The sequence below is a fragment of the Otolemur garnettii genome, unplaced genomic scaffold (genome assembly GCF_000181295.1).
Source record: "Otolemur garnettii isolate 467f Iridium unplaced genomic scaffold, OtoGar3 scaffold00127, whole genome shotgun sequence".
NCBI lineage: Eukaryota > Metazoa > Chordata > Mammalia > Primates > Galagidae > Otolemur > Otolemur garnettii.
The window spans coordinates 318,255-337,573 of NW_003852522.1; the positions used below are offsets into that span (position 1 = coordinate 318,255).

The 19,319-nt window shown below is 51.7% G+C and overlaps 1 protein-coding gene across 5 annotated transcripts in view; it reads right to left on the reverse strand.

Annotated features, from left to right (window-relative positions):
• The window catches only part of ADGRE5 (adhesion G protein-coupled receptor E5), a 16,422-nt gene extending 4,412 nt beyond the window's left edge, over positions 1-12,010 (reverse strand). The window contains exons 1-12 of one of the 5 annotated variants that reach the window (XM_012810122.2): positions 11,881-12,010; positions 8,904-8,957; positions 8,550-8,669; positions 7,588-7,743; positions 3,884-4,015; positions 2,772-2,918; positions 2,190-2,336; positions 1,707-1,753; positions 1,507-1,584; positions 890-1,067; positions 706-813; positions 281-504 (exon numbers count right to left, since the gene is read on the reverse strand). In XM_012810122.2, the coding sequence (XP_012665576.1) occupies positions 281-504; positions 706-813; positions 890-1,067; positions 1,507-1,584; positions 1,707-1,753; positions 2,190-2,336; positions 2,772-2,918; positions 3,884-4,015; positions 7,588-7,743; positions 8,550-8,669; positions 8,904-8,957; positions 11,881-11,914 (1,425 nt within the window). In that variant the 5' untranslated portion in view covers positions 11,915-12,010. Of the gene's footprint in view, positions 1-268; positions 505-705; positions 814-889; positions 1,068-1,506; positions 1,585-1,706; positions 1,754-2,189; positions 2,337-2,771; positions 2,919-3,883; positions 4,016-7,587; positions 7,744-8,549; positions 8,716-8,903; positions 8,958-11,880 lie in introns of all 5 variants that reach the window. The other 4 variants (XM_023518025.1, XM_023518026.1, XM_023518027.1 and 1 more) reach the window with 4 other exon arrangements.
• Between the last annotated feature and the right edge of the window lie 7,309 nt (positions 12,011-19,319).

Genomic DNA, 19,319 nt, shown 5'->3' on the forward strand with positions numbered 1-19,319 from the left:
ACCTGTAGTCCCAGCTACTCAGGAGGCTGAGGCAAGAGAATCGCCTAAGCCCAGGAGTTGGAGGTTGCTGTGAGCTAAGTGACACCATGAGTCACAACAGGGAAGAGCATCCCAGGCAGAAGGCACACACAAGCAAGTGCAAAGGCCCTGAGGTATGTTTGAGGAAGGAGCAGAATATAGTCAGATGTGGGGAAATGGAGAGAAAAGAAGAAATGCTGCTGAGATCTTGGCTCTGAGTGATCAGGAGGGTGGATTCCCCCCTCCTCACCTGAGGGCTCACCAAGTGGGAGAAGGCGAAAGTGATGGGAGAGGCCAGTTTCTCAGTGTTGGTGTTGCTAAGAAAGACAGAGTTCACGGCTGAGTAGAGCTGGACCTGGGCACCACGAACAGGTCTTTCATAGTTCAATTCCAGCTGGGCTTGCTTCTCGGGATCCAGGTCCAAAGAGGCATTGGCCAGCAGTTTTACCATGTTCTGACTGGAGAAGATGCCGGCCATAGTGGGGCCTGAGGGATAGAGACACTTGTGACTTCTTCCCATCCTCCCTCCCAAGATGTCCCAATGCAGGCTCTGCCAGTCCCCCACAATGCCTAGAGTCCCTCCTGATGGCACAGTTTGTAGTTGTCTCATAATCTGAACCTCTCCTTGGCCCTGTCCCATCTTCTCCCTCATCCCCCAAACACCCTTCTCTGGACAGATGCTGTTACCTGAGTCCCTGGCTCCAGCTGCTACAGCCCAGTTCAGCAGCATCCGTGCATGGCTCTGGCCCATGGTGACATTCTTGTCCCCCTGCTCCTGGATTAGCAGGGACAGCTCTGAGGGGAGAGGAGCAGCAATTGGGGACACTAGATACAGGCAGGGGTCTGGGACTGGGGCAGGATGAGGCCTCACCTGTGTTTGAAGGAGAACAGTAGGTGAAAGGCCCTTGAGGCATGGTCTTGGCCAAGGCCCTCAGCACTTCTTCAAGGGTGAAGAGCAGCCAAGTGACTATGTAGTGCTGGTCGTGTGGGGCCAGGTTCTCCATGTCCCCAGGGGCTTCCATCAGCTCATCCACCAACCTGATGAAGTTCTGAAAGTGATGGGTAGAAAAACCACTGGGTCATTGGACCACAGGGGCTTCCTGAAGGACTTAGGTCTCACCCCCGACAGGACATACTAGAGAACCACACAGCACAAGGGAATCAGAGACAATGCAGTAGCCAGAAAACAAGTGCTGGAGGGATGTATGTGGTTCCCTGTGCACTTAGGAGTCACCCTAGTGCTCAACACCAACCCTCTGATTGGGCACAGGCTGCCTTCCAAGCTCTGTTCTAGTTTTTCACTGTCTTGCAATTAACACACAGCTGAAGCGGCTCTAAAGTATAAAATGGGCATCTCCAGTAAGTGCTGTGTGTATATTGTGCATATGTGTCTCTGACCTGAGGCCCCTGCTTACGTTGAGCACTCTCTACAGCCACACTGAAGCATCCCCCAGCACTCCCTTCACTGTCTCAGGGTCTTGACCTTACCTGGATGGTGTCTTTGTCTGAGTATGACTCCAAGTCTTTACTGAGATCCTGGACTTTGTTGAAGAAGCGGGAAAGAGCCTGGGGAGAGTGGTGAGGACGTCAGAGAGCTTTGAGGGGTGGGTGGAAAGCACAGGGCAGGGGTGGATGCTTCCAGTTGCAGAGGGGTTTCCTGGCCTCTGGTCCCTGTTGGAGCCACTCACCTGGCTGTTGACACCCAGGGGCAAGGTCAAATTGGTGAAGGGTAACTCTGCAGGGAACAGGACAGCAGCTCATTAGGCATGTGAGTGTGTACATGTATTGGAGTGGGGGTTTGTAAGGTCAGGTCAGAACATATCTTCACATGTACTCAGCCCTACTATGAAACTAATTTATAGCTTTCATAGGAAAGCTATAACCCAATTATAGCCCAAGAATACCAGGGAAGGGAAGCGGGAGGATGGGAGGAGAGAGGGTAATTGGTGGGATCATGTCTATGGTTCATCTTTTAAGGATACATGTGAATCTTTTTAAATGAAGAATATAAATGTCTTAACACAATTAACTAAAACAATGACATGAAGGCTATGTTAACCAGTTTGATGGAAATATTTCAAATTGTATATAAAAATAGCATACTGTACCCCATGACAGTATTAATGTACACAGCTATGATTTATTTAAAAAAAAAAAAAAAAAGAACATACCTTCACAGACAGGGCTCTTTTGGGTGTTTGGGACCCTCGCTTTCGGCTTCCAGCCTGGGCGGCAGCGGCATGTGTATGAGCCCATCGTGTTGACGCAGACAGCAGACTCATGGCACGGTTGCTGCCCAGAGCTGCACTCATCCATGTCTGGGGGGGGCCAAACAAGGGGTTAGGCCTTGTCCCAGCCCAGAGGGGTGGCCCCTCTCTTGTATAAGCCCCCACTGCACTCTTCTCAGTGATAGTGACCCCCTTGGAGAGGCAGAAGCTGGGTTGTGGCAGGTGTGAAGAGGCCTGAGCACAGCACGTGGGCCCTGTCCAGATGTGCAGCTGTGGAAATACTGAGGGGCCTTTCTCCCAGTTATGAATCAGCTGTTGCCTGGGGCCCCCGAGCTTCCTCCTCAGTGCCCGGCTCCTTCCTTGGGACCACCAGGTCCTTTCACATCCAGTCTCCAAAGAATAAAAGCCCAGGCACAGCATGCTGCCTCCAGTGTTCGTTCTGCTTGGTTTGTGTGGGGGCCGCTGAGTGTGCGATTGGATGTTTGGCTGTGAGTCTCTGGCAGTGTTGGAGTCTGGACTACAGACCTTCACAGATGGTGTTGTTTGGGCCGTTAGGAGACCCAGGGATCGGCTTCCAGCCCGGGCGGCAGCGGCACTCATAGGTGCCCACTTTGTTGAGACAGTGGGTGGAGTTGTGGCAAGGGTTTTGTCCAGAGGTGCATTCATTCACGTCTGAGGACAAAGCCAGAGGGTCAAACCCTGCCCCTGACCGGCTCAGGCCTCCCCTCCCCTTATTGCACTCACTTCCCTATCCCTATATTTCCCCAGACCAAGGGCAGTTATTGCACATGCTGTCACTTGGTGACCTTCAAATACACATTCAAAGCAATGTATGATGACCTCCCTGCAAGATGGGTACCGAAGGGACCACAGTTTCCTGTTTATAGAAGATAAAACCAGGAGGGAAACTGAGTCTCAGAGGCTATACCTTCTGGCCAAGTTCTCTAGCCTGCACCCTCTGGCCATGGTGGTGGCTCCCTTTCTCAGAACTAGAAGTGAAGCCAGGTGTGGTGGCTCATGCCTATAATATTAGCACTCTGGGAGACCAAGGCCTGTGGGTTGATTGAGCTCAGGATTTCCGGATCAGCCTAAGCAAGAGTGAGACCCTGTCTCCACTAAAAACAGAAAAACAAAAAAACTAGCCAGGCATTGTGTTGGGCTCCTGTTAGCCCAGCTACTCGGGAGTCTGAGGCAGGAAGATTGCTTGAGCCCAAGCACCACGGCACTGTACCCATGGCAACAGAGTGAAACTCTGCCTAAAAAAAAAAAAAAAAAAAAAAAGGGTGGCACTTGTGGCTCCAAGGAGTAGGGTGCCAGCCTCCTTATATTGGAGGTGGCAGGTTCAAACCCAGCCCTGGCCAAAAACTGCAAAAAAAAAAAAAAAAAAAACTGGAAGTAACATCTTTTTCCACTTGTCCTCCACTTGTCCGTGACAGATGAGGAAGAGGTGAGGTCTGGGGGCTCCACAAGGGAATTCCAGGCCTAGAGGGCTCCACTGCCCCCTTGCCCTGAGTCAAGACCTTCCTGGGAAGCAACTCCTTAGGTAGGGTATTAGCAGGTCCTTGACCTTGTGGGAAACTGGGTCTTCTCCCTCCTCCTCGGCTCCAGCCTCCATGGCATCTTCCTGGGGCCTCTACCTGTGCACAGCTTTGGGTCCTCTGGTTTGAGCACAAAGCCAGGTAGGCACTGGCAGGTGTAGCTGCCTGGGGTGTTCCTGCAGATGCCATGGCTTTTACAGACTCTGGGGCTCTGCTGACACTCGTCCACGTCTGCAAGAGGAAGGGGAGGATGAAGGACTCCTGCCGCTTGGGTAGCCTTCATGGCTGGGGTCGGCCACATTTTCTGGCACAGAAGCATCCAGAGGCACCACTGTTGCCTCCTTTTTCCAAATTCACACAGAAGAATCCTATGGAGAGATTGGTGCCCAGAACCTCTGTTGTCCTGATGTGGCTGGGAGCACCCCCGGGTCCTGCCCAGCTGCTCTGCCTCCTAGGGCAGCTCCTGGTTGAGGCCAGGGCTTCCCAGCCACCTGTGTCCCCGCCTGAGGATGTGAGGGAAAGCCCTGGGAACTGGATGCAGGAGAAATGCTGCATTCTCACGTAGGGCCTTGTCTTGGCTCTCAGTGGTATCCTTTGGGCAGATTCTCCCCTGGGTGGCTGTTTGCTGGCAAGCTTCTCCTGGGAGTCCTAGTGGCCTGCGCAGGACAACTCTCTCCCATCCACACTAACTCTGAGAGCCCAGCTCTCAGAAATGGCCTAGACCAGACCCTGAGCCCGGCCCCCTGGGACAAAGTCCAATGGCAGGGGTGGACAGTATGGGCTAACCTCCAACCAGGCATTGCTGGGCCTTCAAAGATGCCTTGTGATCCCAGTGAAAGCATCCTATAGATGTGTCAGAAAGTCATTAGAATCCATGTCTGGCAAGGCCAGCCATGGGCAAGGGCTCAGGGCTGGAGACAGGAGCAGGAGCTGATGGACAAGAGGTGGGAGGTGTTTTGTCTTATCCCTCAGCATTGCACTAAGGATGCAGACCTGTGGGTGCCTCCAAGTGGGGCTCTGCCTCCATCTCTGTCCAGTCCAGGGTTGACCTTGGGAGAGCATCCAGCCTGCAGCAGTGGTCCTCCGTGAGGATCTCTTATTATCTAGTGTAGACCGGAGGCTCTTCCTTCACCTAACTCTCCAAATGTGTTTGGGGGTTGATGTTTCCCTACCCACCTGTGGCTACAACATCCTCACAAGCCTCAGTCATCAGAGCTGCCCTCTGGACTGTGAGCAAAAACTACTGGAAAATATCACAGCAGAGTCTTGGGGTGGGGATGTTGATGGAGGCTGAGCGGCTAAAAAGGCTGTCAGGGCTCTAGGTGGCATCTTCTCCAGGCTGGAGACAGTAGCCCTGCCCTTGAATCGCCCTCTTCCTGAGGGGGTCCCTGTGTCCATCATGGCCAGGAAGATCATAGAAGGTTCCAGGTATTGCCAAGCCCTGGGGGCCCTGGTCGGAGCAGGTGTCATGCAGTCAGTCACTGATGATGGCTAAGAGAATAGATATTGTGCCAGGACATGCCATGCCAGGAGCTCATGAAATATCCTGAATGTCAACTTATATTTTGTTTTGTTTTTTTTTTGAGACAGAGCCTCAAGCTTTCCCCCTGGGTAGAGTGCCGTGGCATTACAGCTCACAGCAACCTCCAACTCCTGGGCTCAAGCGAGTCTCTTGCCTCCGCCTCCCAAGTAGCTGGGACCACAGGCACCCGCCACAATGCCCGGCTATTTTTTGGTTGCAGCCGTCATTGTTGTTTGGCGGGTCCGGGCTGGGGATTCAAACCCGCCACCTTAGGTGTACGTGGCTGGCGCCTTAGCCGGTTGAGCTATAGGCGCCGAGCCTCAACTTATATTTTGTAATAACACATCAGATGGACAGAGGATACACTAAACTTCCGGAAGTGTCCCCTGTGGAGGGTTCTGAGCCTTGGGATTCATACAAGGATAGGTGACCAGATGTCTAGATAGTCCTCTAATGCCTAGAGAAAGTGGGGTGTGGAACCAAAGCAGTGACTCCAGGTCCCCTGCCCATCATAGGCCCTATGGGCTGTGACACTCACTGGGTGAGCATATCCTCAGGTATTTCAAGGCCTAGAGTGCTGAGGCTTAAGGGAAGGGGCACAGATAGGTCCCTACTGAGCCCCTCACAAAGCTGGGGCCTCACGTGGTAGGTCCTTGTCCAAACCAGCAGGCTGTTCTCTCCAGTCACTGCTTTGAGGTCCATGGTGGCCTCTTTGTCCCCTCACTCTTGCATCTATGTCTATGCCCGGCCACGGCACACTGAGAAGAATCTATGATTGCCATGTACAGTTGTGCAGTTTGCTCACCGCACAAGGAGATGAGCAGGGGCTGAATATCAGTCCATTCTTCATTTGCCAAATATGACTGTGTCCACTTGGAGAGTAGAGAGGAGGGGCCTTTTTCCAATCACATGAAGATTCTATCATCTGGCCAAGCCATGTTTGTGTGGTACGGCTAGAGGAGAGAGGGAGGTCCTGTGGACTAGAAGTGTGGTGGACAGAGGCCTCCTGCTGGGCTCCATTCGTGTACATGTCTCCACACATCTTGGCCCCCTGTTCCCTCTCTCTGCATTCCTTTGCCCTCTGCCTTCCTGCAGGGAAGGAGGGATGGAGCCCAGACTTAAGCACTTTTCTCTCTGCGGTAGGGTGGCTTTCAAAATCTCATCCTCAGCCTCATCATCATGCGCCTCTGCCCCCCTCCACTTCCCAACCTCTGCACCAACTCTCTCTCTCCAAGTGAGCCATGGCTTCCAGCTGCCCACTGCTCTCATCTGCCCCTGTGGATGCCTGAAGCCCCTTCCCTTCCACAGCTAGTTCCCCACGGAAAGAGGGCAAAGCCTGGTGATTTGTGGCAGCATCAAGTAATACCAAGGCAGATATACCTGCTGTGTAGGACTGGACCCTTGCAGCTTGCTTCTGACTGCCTGCCCCAAGAATGCCAATCCTGGAGAGGGTGCATCAGATCATAATAATCACAATAAACATGCCCAACAGCCATCACTGATAGAGCACTTTCCTTGAGCCCATACCTGTTAAGTTCCTTTGTGATCTCATTTACATTCCAGCAATTCTATCATGATTATTCCCTTCTTACAGTCGGAAAATTAGGGCACAGAGAATTGATTTAACTTTTCAAGGTCACACAGGCAAAGATACTTTTGTTTGGGACTTTTTTTGATTTTTTTTTTTTTTTGAGACCGAGTCTCTCTTTGTTGCCCAGGCTAGAGTGCCATGAGCTTAGTCTAGCTCACAGCAACTTCATACTCCTGGGCTCAGGCAATCCTCACCTCAGCCTCCCAAGTAGCTGGGACTATAGGCACACACCACCAAGCCTGGCTAATTTTTCTATTTTTAATAGAGACAGGGTCTCACTCTTGCTCACATTGGTCTTGACCTCCTGATGTCAAGTGATCCTCCCACCTTAGCCTCTCAGAGTGCTAGGATTACAAGTGTGAGCCAACATACCCAGCCAAGGGACTCTTTTGTTTTAGCACAAAATAATATTATCACATCTCACATTTTAACAATGGTTTCTGAATGAGTATCATACACATAGCTATCAGGATTTGGGCCCAGGCAGCTGGAGTCCCAGCATCTGTCTGTGACCTTTATACCACTCTGCCTTTCTGGAGCAGCAGTACAGGTACCTTGCATACCTGTTCTATCTCACCCCTCAAGCACTGAAACTGTAACCATGGCTCTGCCCCTTGGATGCTACAAGAATGGCTCTGGTGACCCCAAACCTCTAGGATGGAGAGAAGGAAGATGTAGGGTGGTGCTTACCTTGACATGTGTTCTCACTCTTATTCTGGAAACGTTTAGCCCCGGAAGTGAGCCCAAATCCTGGGATGCACGCGCAGTAGTAGCTCCCTTCCACATTGTGGCAGTCTGCAAATTTTCCACAGTCCATCCTCCTGGGTGACATACACTCGTTGATGTCTGGAACCAACAGGGCAAAGGTTCACCTCCCAAAGGTGTGAGTTCCCTCAGGACAGAGACTCCCATCCTGACTCCCTAGCATGAAGCCTGGTGCTTAGTATCTTTTGGTAAGAATCCTGTGCTGTGCTGCAGGTGGAGCAAGCCATTCCTGAAGGCCACTCAGCCAGCTCTGCTCATTCCAGTTCTCTGGCTAGCACCCTGGATTTGGACACAGTGGAAAGTGCCACAGTCAGGGATAGGCAGGAGGCTCAGCATCCCCCTCTCCAGTCTTTTTTTTTTTTTTTTTTGAGACAGAGCCTCAAGCTGAGCCCCTGGGTAGAGTACCCTGGCTTCACTGCTCACAGCAACCTCCAACTCCTGGGCTCAAGTGAGTCTCCTGCCTTAGCCTCCCAAGTAGCTGGGATTACAGGCGCCCGCCACAACGCCCAGCTATTTTTTGGTTGCAGCCATTATTGTTGTTTGGCGGGCCCGGGCTGGATTCGAACCCGCCACCTTAGACGTATGTGGCTGGCGCCTTAGCCGCTTGAGCCACAGGTGTCGAGCCACCCCTCCCCAGTCTTAAGGGCAAACTGAGGCACAGACTCCAGACACCCAAGGATCCAGCTCCTTTCTCCAAGAACCCATGCCTATTCACTCCTTACCTCTCTACCTTTATATTTTTTTTCCTTTCTCTTTTCCCCACCCATGATGACCATCCCAAGGCCAAGGGCTACAGCAGCTAACTATCACCCACATCTCCCACTGGTACTAGGCAATACCTGGTCATCTCTGATGTTCCCCTCCCTGTACTGCCCCCATGTCTGTACCATCACAATTGTCTGTGGGGTCACTGAAGATCTCCTTAAATAAGGGACTGAATCCTGGCTTGCAGCGACAGGCAGAGGCGTTGACACATACGGAGTTTGGAGGGCACCACCGGGCACAGGCTGCAGGGGCAGAGGGCATGCTCTGAAGGCGAGGTGGATCCAGGGGCTGGGTAGAGGGGGCAACATGATCCCCATAGGATGAGGTGTTTGGGGAGGTGAGGGATGGCCCTGAGCTTCCTCTGAATCAGGCCCCTCACTCCTTGGGCTGAGGGGGGAGGGGTACAAGGTGGGTGGATGTTCAGGGCCCCTTCCCTGGGCTCTGTCTGTGGACCCCACAGCTCCCAATACACTCACCCCCAGAGTCCTGGGATTCACCTCCTGACAGGGTCAGTACAAAGACATACAGCACTGCAACAGAGAGAGGGGGGTCAAGAGAACACCAAAACTTAAAAGGAGAACTAAGGGTAACATATTTGGGTGAAGGGGCTCATACAAAGGAAGAGTGAGCTAGTGGCACATCCCTGGACTCCTACACCCCTAGCCAGAGGGTCTGTCACTTGGTGCCTCTGGATTAGGTTTTCAGGAACTAGGGGACGAAGAAGGGACCTTAAGCCCAGCAGGCTGTGGGCTGTGCAGGCAGTGGCTCAGAGGACAGACTGAGGTGGCTCCAGCCCAAATCTCAGTCTGTGGTCAGTTTCCCTCACTACTGTTCTGCCCAAGTCTCCCCTTCTAAAGAATAGGGTTGGTGAGGGGACCCACTTTAGTGGCACATAGGAATGCGCCCCATGAATGCTCCCAGTGCATCTGAGCATTCACTGTCATCCTCTCTTCAGGTAAAAATGAAGGGGTTGGACAAGAACTCTCAGATGCTCCAGGCTCTATGGTGCCCTAGGCCCCACACCCTTCCTCAGGGACACAGGTGCACACACCACACCCATAACAGCTCAGCCACGTCCTGTGACCCAGTGGTGACATTTCACCCCAGGTTCCACAGGAAAACACCATGGAAGCCTGTTGGTCCCCCCTGCTGCTTCTTCTGCCGCTCCCAGGGCCCGTCTTGGGGAACCCCCCTCAGGTGACCAGGGGCTATGGTGGTGGGGAGCTCGTTGAGGCTCACCAGAGAGAGATACATAAGGAGAGAGAGGTGGCGAGAAAATAAAGAGGGGGAGAGAGAGAGAGTCAGAGACAGAGAGATAGACAGACAAGGACACAGGTGGAGAGAAAAGAGAGTTGAGAGAGACAGATAGTAATATAGAGATGTAGAGGGAAAAAAAAGAATCCAAAGAAAGAAGACAGGAGGAGATGAGACAGAAACCAGGGCCAGAGAAACAATGAGAGAGGAGGATGGATGGGATCAGGGAAGGGAGGGAGGAGGGCTGGGGGGTCCATCAATTCCCTGCTGGCCTGAGAGTACTGGGGGTACACTGAGGACCTTAGAAATCCTAGCAGCCCCGAAACAGGGGTGTCAGGCAGCGGGATGGGGACCCGGAGGGAGGCTGGGTATGAGTCATTTCCTGGGCTGAAGGGAGGGATGACTCACCACTCAGTCGCCCTCTTTGACACTGGAGAGGACTCCCAGGGGAATTCTGGGGTGGGTCATTGTGAGTAAAGTTTGGTGTTTGGGGGTTGGGGGTTGCAGAACAAAGGTCCCCTGACCACTCAGCCTCTGTATCCAGACTTGGTACCCCTCAGGCTGGAGGAGGGCAGAGACCCCACACACACACTGCTCGAAGCCCTACCCCTTCCCCTTCCTCGTGTCAGGATCCCTGTCTTCCTCCTCTTTGGCCACAGGTCTTGGCTAGTTCCTCTTTATAGGACAGACCACAAAAATGACCTTCCCTTGAAGGATGGGACCTAGGCTGTTTGGTCTCCAGCTCCTAAAGCCCCAAGTGACTCTGTTAAAGGCAGGGGCTGTGTTTATGCCCATTATACAGATGGAGAAACTGAGGCATGGAACTCAGGGGGGGGAGATCCAGAAGAATCTAAGTGGACAGAAGTGACTGAGGAAGGAGAAATTGAGCGGTTGAGGTCCCCAGGCCCTGGGTGGAAGGGCTCCTCTGTTCCCTCTGCCGGGCTGAGCTGAGCTCTCCACCCCTGGGGCTATGGAGCCAGGCTTCCTCCATCTGGGGCCTTGGAAGTTTCCCAAACGGGAGCTGGGAGAAAAATGGCTTTTCATCTCCTCTCAGACCCATCTGGTTTTCATTGTTCTCAGAGCCCTGAGCAAGAAGATTCCTGCTTAGAGAATCTGGGGTAAGGGTGGGGCAGTCACCCCTTGCATCTCCTGCTAAGGACCCCCAAGACTATTCCCCAAATCTGCCAGTGTCTTATCTAGAAGTTAATAATACTAATAATTTTAAAATCCTGTTTACTTAATTCTTACTGTGAACCACAAATAGTTTGTATACTAACTCACCCAACACTTAAAACAAGCCTCTAAGATGGAGGCTGGTTTTGTTCCATTTTGACACTGGACATTTGTTCCACAGGTAAGGAAAGTGAGCTCAGAGGCTGCCAGGAAGGGCCTGGAGCCACCCGCAACTGCCCTCCAACCAGGTGTGCCACACACAGCAACCTCCTGTCCCTTCCTCTTGAGCCCAGGGGGGATGCTGAGCTGACACCTGGCACCCCGGGGACTGCCACAGGGAAGCTGTGTCCCTGTGGTTCCAGTAGAACTGGCTTCCCCATCAAATGCCATTTCTTCACTCTTTTTGTTGCCCTGTTGCCCAGGCAGCAAGCTGCCCGATAAGCTAGATAAGCTAACCGTTAGAGCCACCCTGGGTGGGGCGGGAAGGGAGGCCTGGGGGAAGTCACAACAAAAGTCAAGTTCAAAACCCACAGCCTGGCAAAGTCCCTTCAACCCACAGCTGAAGCCCAGCCAGGTCTAGAGCAGCAAGAAGGAAGCTCTCCCGGGCTGCTGCTGAGACAAGGGGGTACACATTGGGGGTACCAGCACCAGCTTCCAAATAGCCCCTACTCTTCCACATTCTATATTAAGAGCCCGTGGAGTCTCAATGTTCACTTTTCCTCCTTTCCCTTACCCCATGCCTCAGTTTCCCCTCTTAAGGAGCAGCCTCCAAACTGGCTACAGAGTAGAGTTTGGAGAACCCTCCGGGTAGGGAAGCAGGCTCTGAGAGCACTCTGGGGTTCTTTCAGGGTGCATGGGTGCCCAAGCACTGCCTGCCTCTGTCCCCATGTGGCCACAGGTGCCTGCCTGACATGTGGCTTCTTCCGCCTGCCTCAGAGCCACCAGCAACACCTCCCATTTCTCAGCTGAGAACAGGGGTCCTTCCAAGGCTTCCTCACCCCTCCCTTCAGGCCCCAAAGTTCTTACCAAGAAAGACACCGCTGCCACTGCTGCCTCCCATGGTTCCAGCTGCCGGTAGAAACAATCACCAGCAAGGGGAGGTACGAGAGGGACAGGACTGTCCTGTATCCCCAGGCCGGCAGCTGTGTGGGCTGTTCTGAAGCTGGGCCTTTATGAAGGAGGGGGTGGACAGCTGCTGGCACAGGGCCCTCCCCGGAACTGGCGGGGCAGCTGGAAGCCAACAGGAAAGTGCAGTAAAAACACAGACCCAGGGGCGCTGTACACACACACATACACACATGCACACACACGCACACACACATACACATACTGGCTCGTGGGAATAAAATGCAACCTGCTTCCAAATCCTCTCCCAGATTTTCCACCACTTGAGCGTCTGACACACACTCCAGCCTGTGTATCTTTGGGCCAGCGGCATCAGAGAAGGCACGGCCAGAGAGGCGGGGGAGTCTCGTCCAGTTTGCTTGGCTCTGCTCTGGGCACTGGCCAGGGGTGGGTGGAGGGGAGATTGGACAAAGGCCACATCAGAAATAGCCCTAGGCTCCTACGTTCAGGCTCACCCCGTGCCCAGTGTTAGCACGCCTGAGTCTTCAGTGCCAGCATCTCAACTGACAGTATTTTCCCCTCCTGCTTTTTAAAAAAATGTATTATTATTATTTTTTAGAGACAGAGTTTCACTTTGTCGCCCTCAGTAGAGTGCCATGGCATCACAGCTCCAGCTCTTAGGCTTAGGTGATTCTCTTGCCTCAGCCTCCTGAGTAGCTGGGACTACAGGCGCCCATCAGAACGCCCAGGTATTTTTTTGTTGTAGTTTGGCCAGGGCCAGGTTTGAACCTGCCACCCTCAGTATATTGGGCCGGTGCCCTACTCAGTGAACCACAGGCGCCACCCCTCTTCTGCTTTTTAGATGAGGAGGGAAACTGAGGTACAGCGAGGCCACCATCCAAATAGGGGTCAGGGGCTGGTCATGGTTTCTCACACCTTTAACCCAGAACTTTGGGAGATCAAGGTTGGAGGATTGCTTGAGCCCAGGAATTTGAAACAAGCCTAGCAACATAGCAAGACTCCGTCTCTAAAAAAATTAAAAAATTAGCAGGGTATGGTGGTGTACACCTGTAGTCCCAGCTACTCAGGAGGCTGAAGCAAGAAGATTGCTCGAGCCCAGGAATTCAAGGCTGCCGTGAGCTACAATCGAACCACTGCACCCCAACCTGGATGAAAGTGTGAGACCTTCTCTCTTAAAAATATACACACACACAAATAAAAATAGAAGAACAAAACAAATAGGAGCTGGGGGAGGGTGAAAGGGCCCTTTGTGGTTGGCAGGCAGACACCAAGAAGAGAAACTTTGGGGCAGCAGGGAAGCTACCCTCCTGGCCTCTTTTGGCCAGAGTACCCTGTTGTGGGAAACTTAAATCTCTCCATCTCAGGGGCTCAATGTTATAATCAAGAGAGAATCATTGTGAAAACCCCACACTGTACCCCAGAAGTGCATTAATGTACATAGTTACCATTCAATTAAAAAAAAAGAGAGAGAGAATCATGTGATAGGGCAAGTGATTCCATGACTGTCTTGCTTATGGAGGTACCTAATAGTTTTTTTAAATGCTATTATTTAGAAAGTGCTTTATCTACACCAGGCCTGGTCCTGACTATTTGAGGTTTGCTTTTGGTTTGGTTTTCTTTTGAGACAGGGTCTCACTCCGTTGTCCTGCTGGAGTGCAATGGCATCATCATAGGTCACCACAGTCTCAAACTACTAGGCTCAAGCAATCCTTTTGCCTCAGCCTCCTGAGTAGCTGGGACTTATGGTGTGCACCACCACAACCAGCTTATTTTTCTGTAGAGACAGGGTCCTGCTATGTTGTTCAGATTGTTTTTTTTTTTAAGCCTATTTTAACTCATTGACTCCTAAAACATCTGCAGCACTATTACAGTTCCCATTTTACAGAGGAGAAAACTGAGGCACAGGAGGATTCACACAGCTAACAAGGGACTCAGCTGAGGCTCACAGGCAGGCAGGCACTCCGGACCCCCCCACCAAGTCCTTACTGGGTACTAACATGGTTTGACACCTCCATGACCCTGAGGTTTAGCAGACAACTGTACCCAGCTAGAATTAAAGACTTGGTTTTGAGTTCCTTATATTCATACTTATTTTTAGATTTCCCTACTATTTAGCGTGAGGAGAAGGGTTTTTCAAGGAGGTTGCTGGAATCAAGTCTCTTTTTTATAAGAATGGAATGATAGTGCAAAGTGATGAATGTTGAAGAAAATAGGAAGTGCATAAGAGTTGAAAGGGGGAAATTGCAGCTATGGGAAAAAAAGGGCACCGATGACTGAAGTCCAAAGAGCAGTATCCTGGGATGGCCAAGCACTCCGCCTCTGCTCCCGGAGTTAACCCCTTCCTGCCAAGGGAAGGGTAGAGTCCCAGGCTCCTGCCAGGGGACCCAAGGGGCCTGGGGGAGGGGTGTGGACACAGCAGAGAGGCTGGGCCAAACTATGTCTGCAGTGGATTTTTGGCTTTTTTCCTAGAAAGCTGGAAACTCCAGTGCTCAATGTCTGCCAACGCAGAGCAACAGGTCAGACAGCTGGTGTCTGGAGAACTCAGGGAGAGGTAGGAGGCTCTTCCAGACATTCAGGGTGTTGTCTCCAACCCCCTCCATGGTGCCCATGAACTCTGTTGCTCTCTGCTCCTCCAGAAAACCCCTTGGAGTAGGTCTAGCCTCATTGGGACTGTTTATTAAATTGGGATTTAATTGTTTGGGTTTTTGTTGTTGTTGTTGTTGTTGTTGTCTTTTTGACACCGTCTCACTTTGTCACCCACTCTTGGTAGAGTGCTGCAGCATCATAGTTCACAGCAACCTCGATCTTCTGGGCATAAGTGATCCTCTTGCCGCGGCCTCCCAAGTAGCTGGTAATATAGGCACCGGCCACAATACCAGCCATTTTTAGAGATGGGGTCTCACTCTTGCTCAAGCTGGTCTCGAACTCCTGAGCTCAGGGAATCCACTGGCCTTGGCCTCCCAGAGTGCTAGGATTACAGGCGTGAGCCACAGTGCTTGGCCTTAAATTGGGATTTTTTTGAATGCCCAACTTGCTGTCATCACAGGACAGGGTGAGAAAGGAACAGGGCAACATGAGAGAAAGGGTTTCAGATGTTGCTGCACGCTTAGGGAAGGAATGAAGAGGGACATCCGGCTCGGCACCTGTGGCTCAAGCGGCTAAGGCACCAGCCACATACACCTAAGGTGGCGGGTTCGAATCCAGCCCGGGCCCGCCAAACAACAATAATGGCTGCAACCAAAAAATAGCCGGGCGTTGTGGCGGGTGCCTGTGGTCCCAGCTACTTGGGAAGCTGAGGCAGGAGACTCGCTTGAGCTCAGGAGTTGGAGGTTGCTGTGAGCAGTGAAGCCATAGCACTCTATCCAAAGGCTCAGCTTGAGGCTCTGTCTCAAAAAAAAAAAAAAACCTAAAAGAGGGACATCCCCTCCACTTGCCACCACTCCAAAATCTAGCCTGTGAGGAAATCCAGTGCCTTCATACAGATCCAGAATCTTCTCACTTCTCTCTGTCATCAGGTCCCAACCTGGTCTAGCTCTGTTATCTCCTGAACTTGTGGCCTTGTTCCCACTCCACACAGTCTGTTCCCCTGTGCACACCTGAATCAGAGTATGCCCCTCTCCTGCTCAAGAACCCTTGATGGTTCCCACTGTTCTTGGAGCAAAACCCCAAGTCTCCCCATGATCTAAAAGGCACATTCTACCCTACCACCTCCTTGTCTTGTCTCTTCTCTCCCCCCACAGATCCTGTTTTCCTTGTGGAAAACACCCTGGCATGGTCCAACCCAGGGCCTACAATGCTCGAAATGTTCATACCCCCAAGTAACCTCAGGGTTCCCTCCCTCCTCTCCTTCAGGTTTTTGCTCAACCATCCCTTGCTCTACCCCTTGTTCACAATGTGAACCCCTCAGCACGCCGTACCCCGCCCTCCTGGGCTTTCTTGAGTCTCTCTAGCCTTTCACACTATCTTCCCCTCCTCATCTAATCTACCTACTTCCCCTCTCTACTGTCTGCCCCCCAGCACACTAGACTGTCAGCCCCAGGGGCAGGACTTTTCCTGTGGTATTCAGTGCAGAGCCTGCACCAACTAGGGGTTTCATGCCCCTCATGTGGTCACTTATCCCCCACTGAAGGAAAACTCCTCAGGCTTCCTCTCCCCATTCCTGCTGGGGTATGGGCATATGTTCCTCCTCCTTCTCTCTGTCCTGAAGAACTTTCAGCCCCAGTGACCTATTTGGCATCCCTTGGACAACCTCGTGACTTTTGTTCTGCAAGGATGGGAGGCAGGGACACAGTCTCCTTTTGTCAGATGGGGAATTGGAACCTGGGGTGGGGGACATTGGGCCTGTGGCCCAAGGTTGCCCAGCTTGGAAGTGGCTGAACCAGGGATTATTTAGCCAATAATACTAATGGTCTTATTATTCTATTATATGAATATAATTTATTATTATTATTACAGTTGCAACGATAGCAAAATTGCTATAGTGAATGACACCATTCATCTAATGCCTACTGTGTACTTAGCCCTCTTCTTAGCACTTCACAGGGACCCAACTCACTTATTCTCCCAAGAGCTCCAACAGGTAGACTGTGATTTCCAGTTGACAGATGAGGAAAGTGAGGCACAGAATGGTGAAATGACTTCTGTGGCCTCTCAGAATATCTCTTCTACCTGACCTTTATCAGATGGCCCGGGTAAACCCTGCCTTTTCCCCTTTTGGGCTGTGTGGTCTTGGGTAGGTGATGGGGGAGGAGGGTGGTCCCTGCAGGCCTCAGTTTCCCATCTGGGAACCAGTCAGCACTTCTCCAGGTGCCCATGAAGATCATGAATGCATTGCGGGGGTGTAGCTGGGAGTGGACACTCAGTAAATAACAAGCATTGGTGTCAAGATGGTTTCAGAGCTGCAGGAACCTTCTCTTCACTGTCCTCTCTAGTCGGAGAGAGACCAGGAGACCCTGATGTCCTGTGTCCCCAAACCCCACAGCTTCTTATGCCCCCAGCCTATGCCCAGCACCCGCATAAGCCTGGGCTGAGACAGGGGGTCAGATGGGGTCTCTGGGTGGAGGGGGGTATAACAGGATGCCCCAGCTTAGAGACAATGGCAGAGGAAGGGGCCAGGCAGCCCCCACACGGATGAGCCCGGCAGCTGGCTCCAGGAGGGCGGTGCAGCTATTGTGCGACCAGACAGCTGTCCCTGAGCCAGGAAACCCCAGAGAACGGGAAAGAGGGTGGGAGGCCACTGGCCAGCCCTGACCCCCCAGTTGAGGCAGGCCCACAATGGCCTTTTTGTCTCCTCCTGCAGGCTGGACACCTGGGTTCCCTGAGTCTTGCCTCCCTGTCCCCACAACCAGAGGTCACCTGGCCAAGATACTTCTCATGTAAGACCTCACCCAGCCCAGCTGGCATTCTCCTAACGCCTTGCTCCAAACTCATCCCAGCCCAGCCTGGGGAGTTTGCAGGCAGCACAGAGCTAGGCCGTATTTATAGTTCCCTGGTGCTGCTGAGCAAGCTCCTAAATATAGAAGTCAAGCTATTTGGGCTCTCGGCCCTGGAGCAGAGTGGGAGGGAGAGAGCATGGCACATGTGTCTTCCCCACCCCCCTTGCCACATGCCCCAAGACCACACAAGCCTCAGTCTCCTAGAGCTGGGGCTACAAGTGTCTCTGGGGACAAAACAAGGGTACAGAGAAAGGACCCAAACACAAAGAGAAGAGAAGCAAGAGGTGTGATGTTTCAAAAAGACCAGGCAGCCAGGCCCCATGCTTGCTCCTGGGTGGCGGAGAAGGGGTTCCGGCACCTGAATCCTCTTGTTTCTCCTCTATCTCCTTTCCCCACAACCCACTGTGGTGAGAAAAGTGGGGTTGAGTTTGTCATTTCAGTGTTCTCAGCTTCTAGGAAATGAAGCTATTCAGGAAGCTTCAGGGGCACCCCCTGAACCCCAAACAAACTCTTAGCACCTAGCAACCCACTTCCCCTTCCCCATAGGCAGGCACTTGAGCTCACTGGGCGGGCTAGGGGCTGGTGACGCAGGGTGGGAGGTGGGGCTATAAATAGATGCTATATAAGCAGCTACAGGGACAGCCGGGCAGGGGGTGGCTTGAGCGGAGGGGCTCTTCACAAGCAGCTAGACCCCAGAATGTCCCCCGGTCTTGCCCCTTCCTAGCCATCACTAAGATTTGGGGTGGTAAGGAGGATTCCAGAGGGAAGTTGTTTAAAAGGATTGCATCATTCATTCTTTAAGGCAGAACATTAACGTGATAGTCATTAAGACATTAACAAAACCTGAAAGTTTCCTCAACGTAAATGCTTAAAGGGGTTGGAATATTATACAACATTGAAAATGAACTTCAGGGGTGTACGAGGCAATGGATGTGTTTCCATAACACATTTCTTGCTTTTTTCTTTCTTTTTTTGAGACAGCGTTTCACTTCATTGCCCTCGGTAGAGTGCCATGGCGTCATAGCTCATAGCAACCTCAAATTCTTGGGCTCAGCAACTCTCTTGCCTCAGCCTCCCAAGTAGCTGGGACTACAGGTGCCCACCACAATACCTGGCCATTTTTTAGAGACAGGGCATCGATCTTAGTCAGGCTGATCTTTAACTCCTGAGCTCAGGCAATCCATTCACCTAGGCCCTGAGTTCTGGGATTACAGGCATGAGCCATCGCACCCAGCCAACACATTCCTTTCTTAATTTTACAAAATCAAAGGAAGTGGGAAAAAAAACTTCACTTTCAGCATAATGGTTTCATAGTAGCACCTTGAGCAACAACAAAAAAAAAGTCCCCAAAGCTCCATAGGAAAAAGCCACACTCACCACAAAGCTCAGACATAAAGAAAAAGAAATGAGATTTTGTTTCATCATAAAAACATATGTAAGAAAACTTTTAAAAAATTAGACAAAACAGTCAGGCACAGTGGCTCAAAACCCAGTACTTTGGGAGGATGGAGAATGGTTCTAGGCCAGGAGTTGGAGATCAGCCCGGGCAACAAATGCATGGTGAGGTCCTATCTCTACAGAAAAATTTTAAAAATTAGCTAGGCTTTGTGGTACAAACCTATAGTCCTAGCTAACTTGAGGCTGAGGCAGGAGGATCACTTGAGCCCAGAATTGAGGCTGCAGTTAGCTATGATGACACCACTGCACTCCAGCTTGATGTCAGAGCCAGACCTGTCTCTAAAAAAAAAAAGAAACAAACAAACAAAGAAAGATAAAAATAAAATGGTAAATAGAATGTGAAAATTTTGGTAAAGTTTTATAAATTTGCCTGGGTTGTCATCCGGCCCCTCCTTCATGGCGTAGGATTTCTCTATTGGCAGGATTAGCTTCTGCTGTCATTTAAAAAATAAACTAAATACAATAAATGGATGGTCCCTGGCTTGG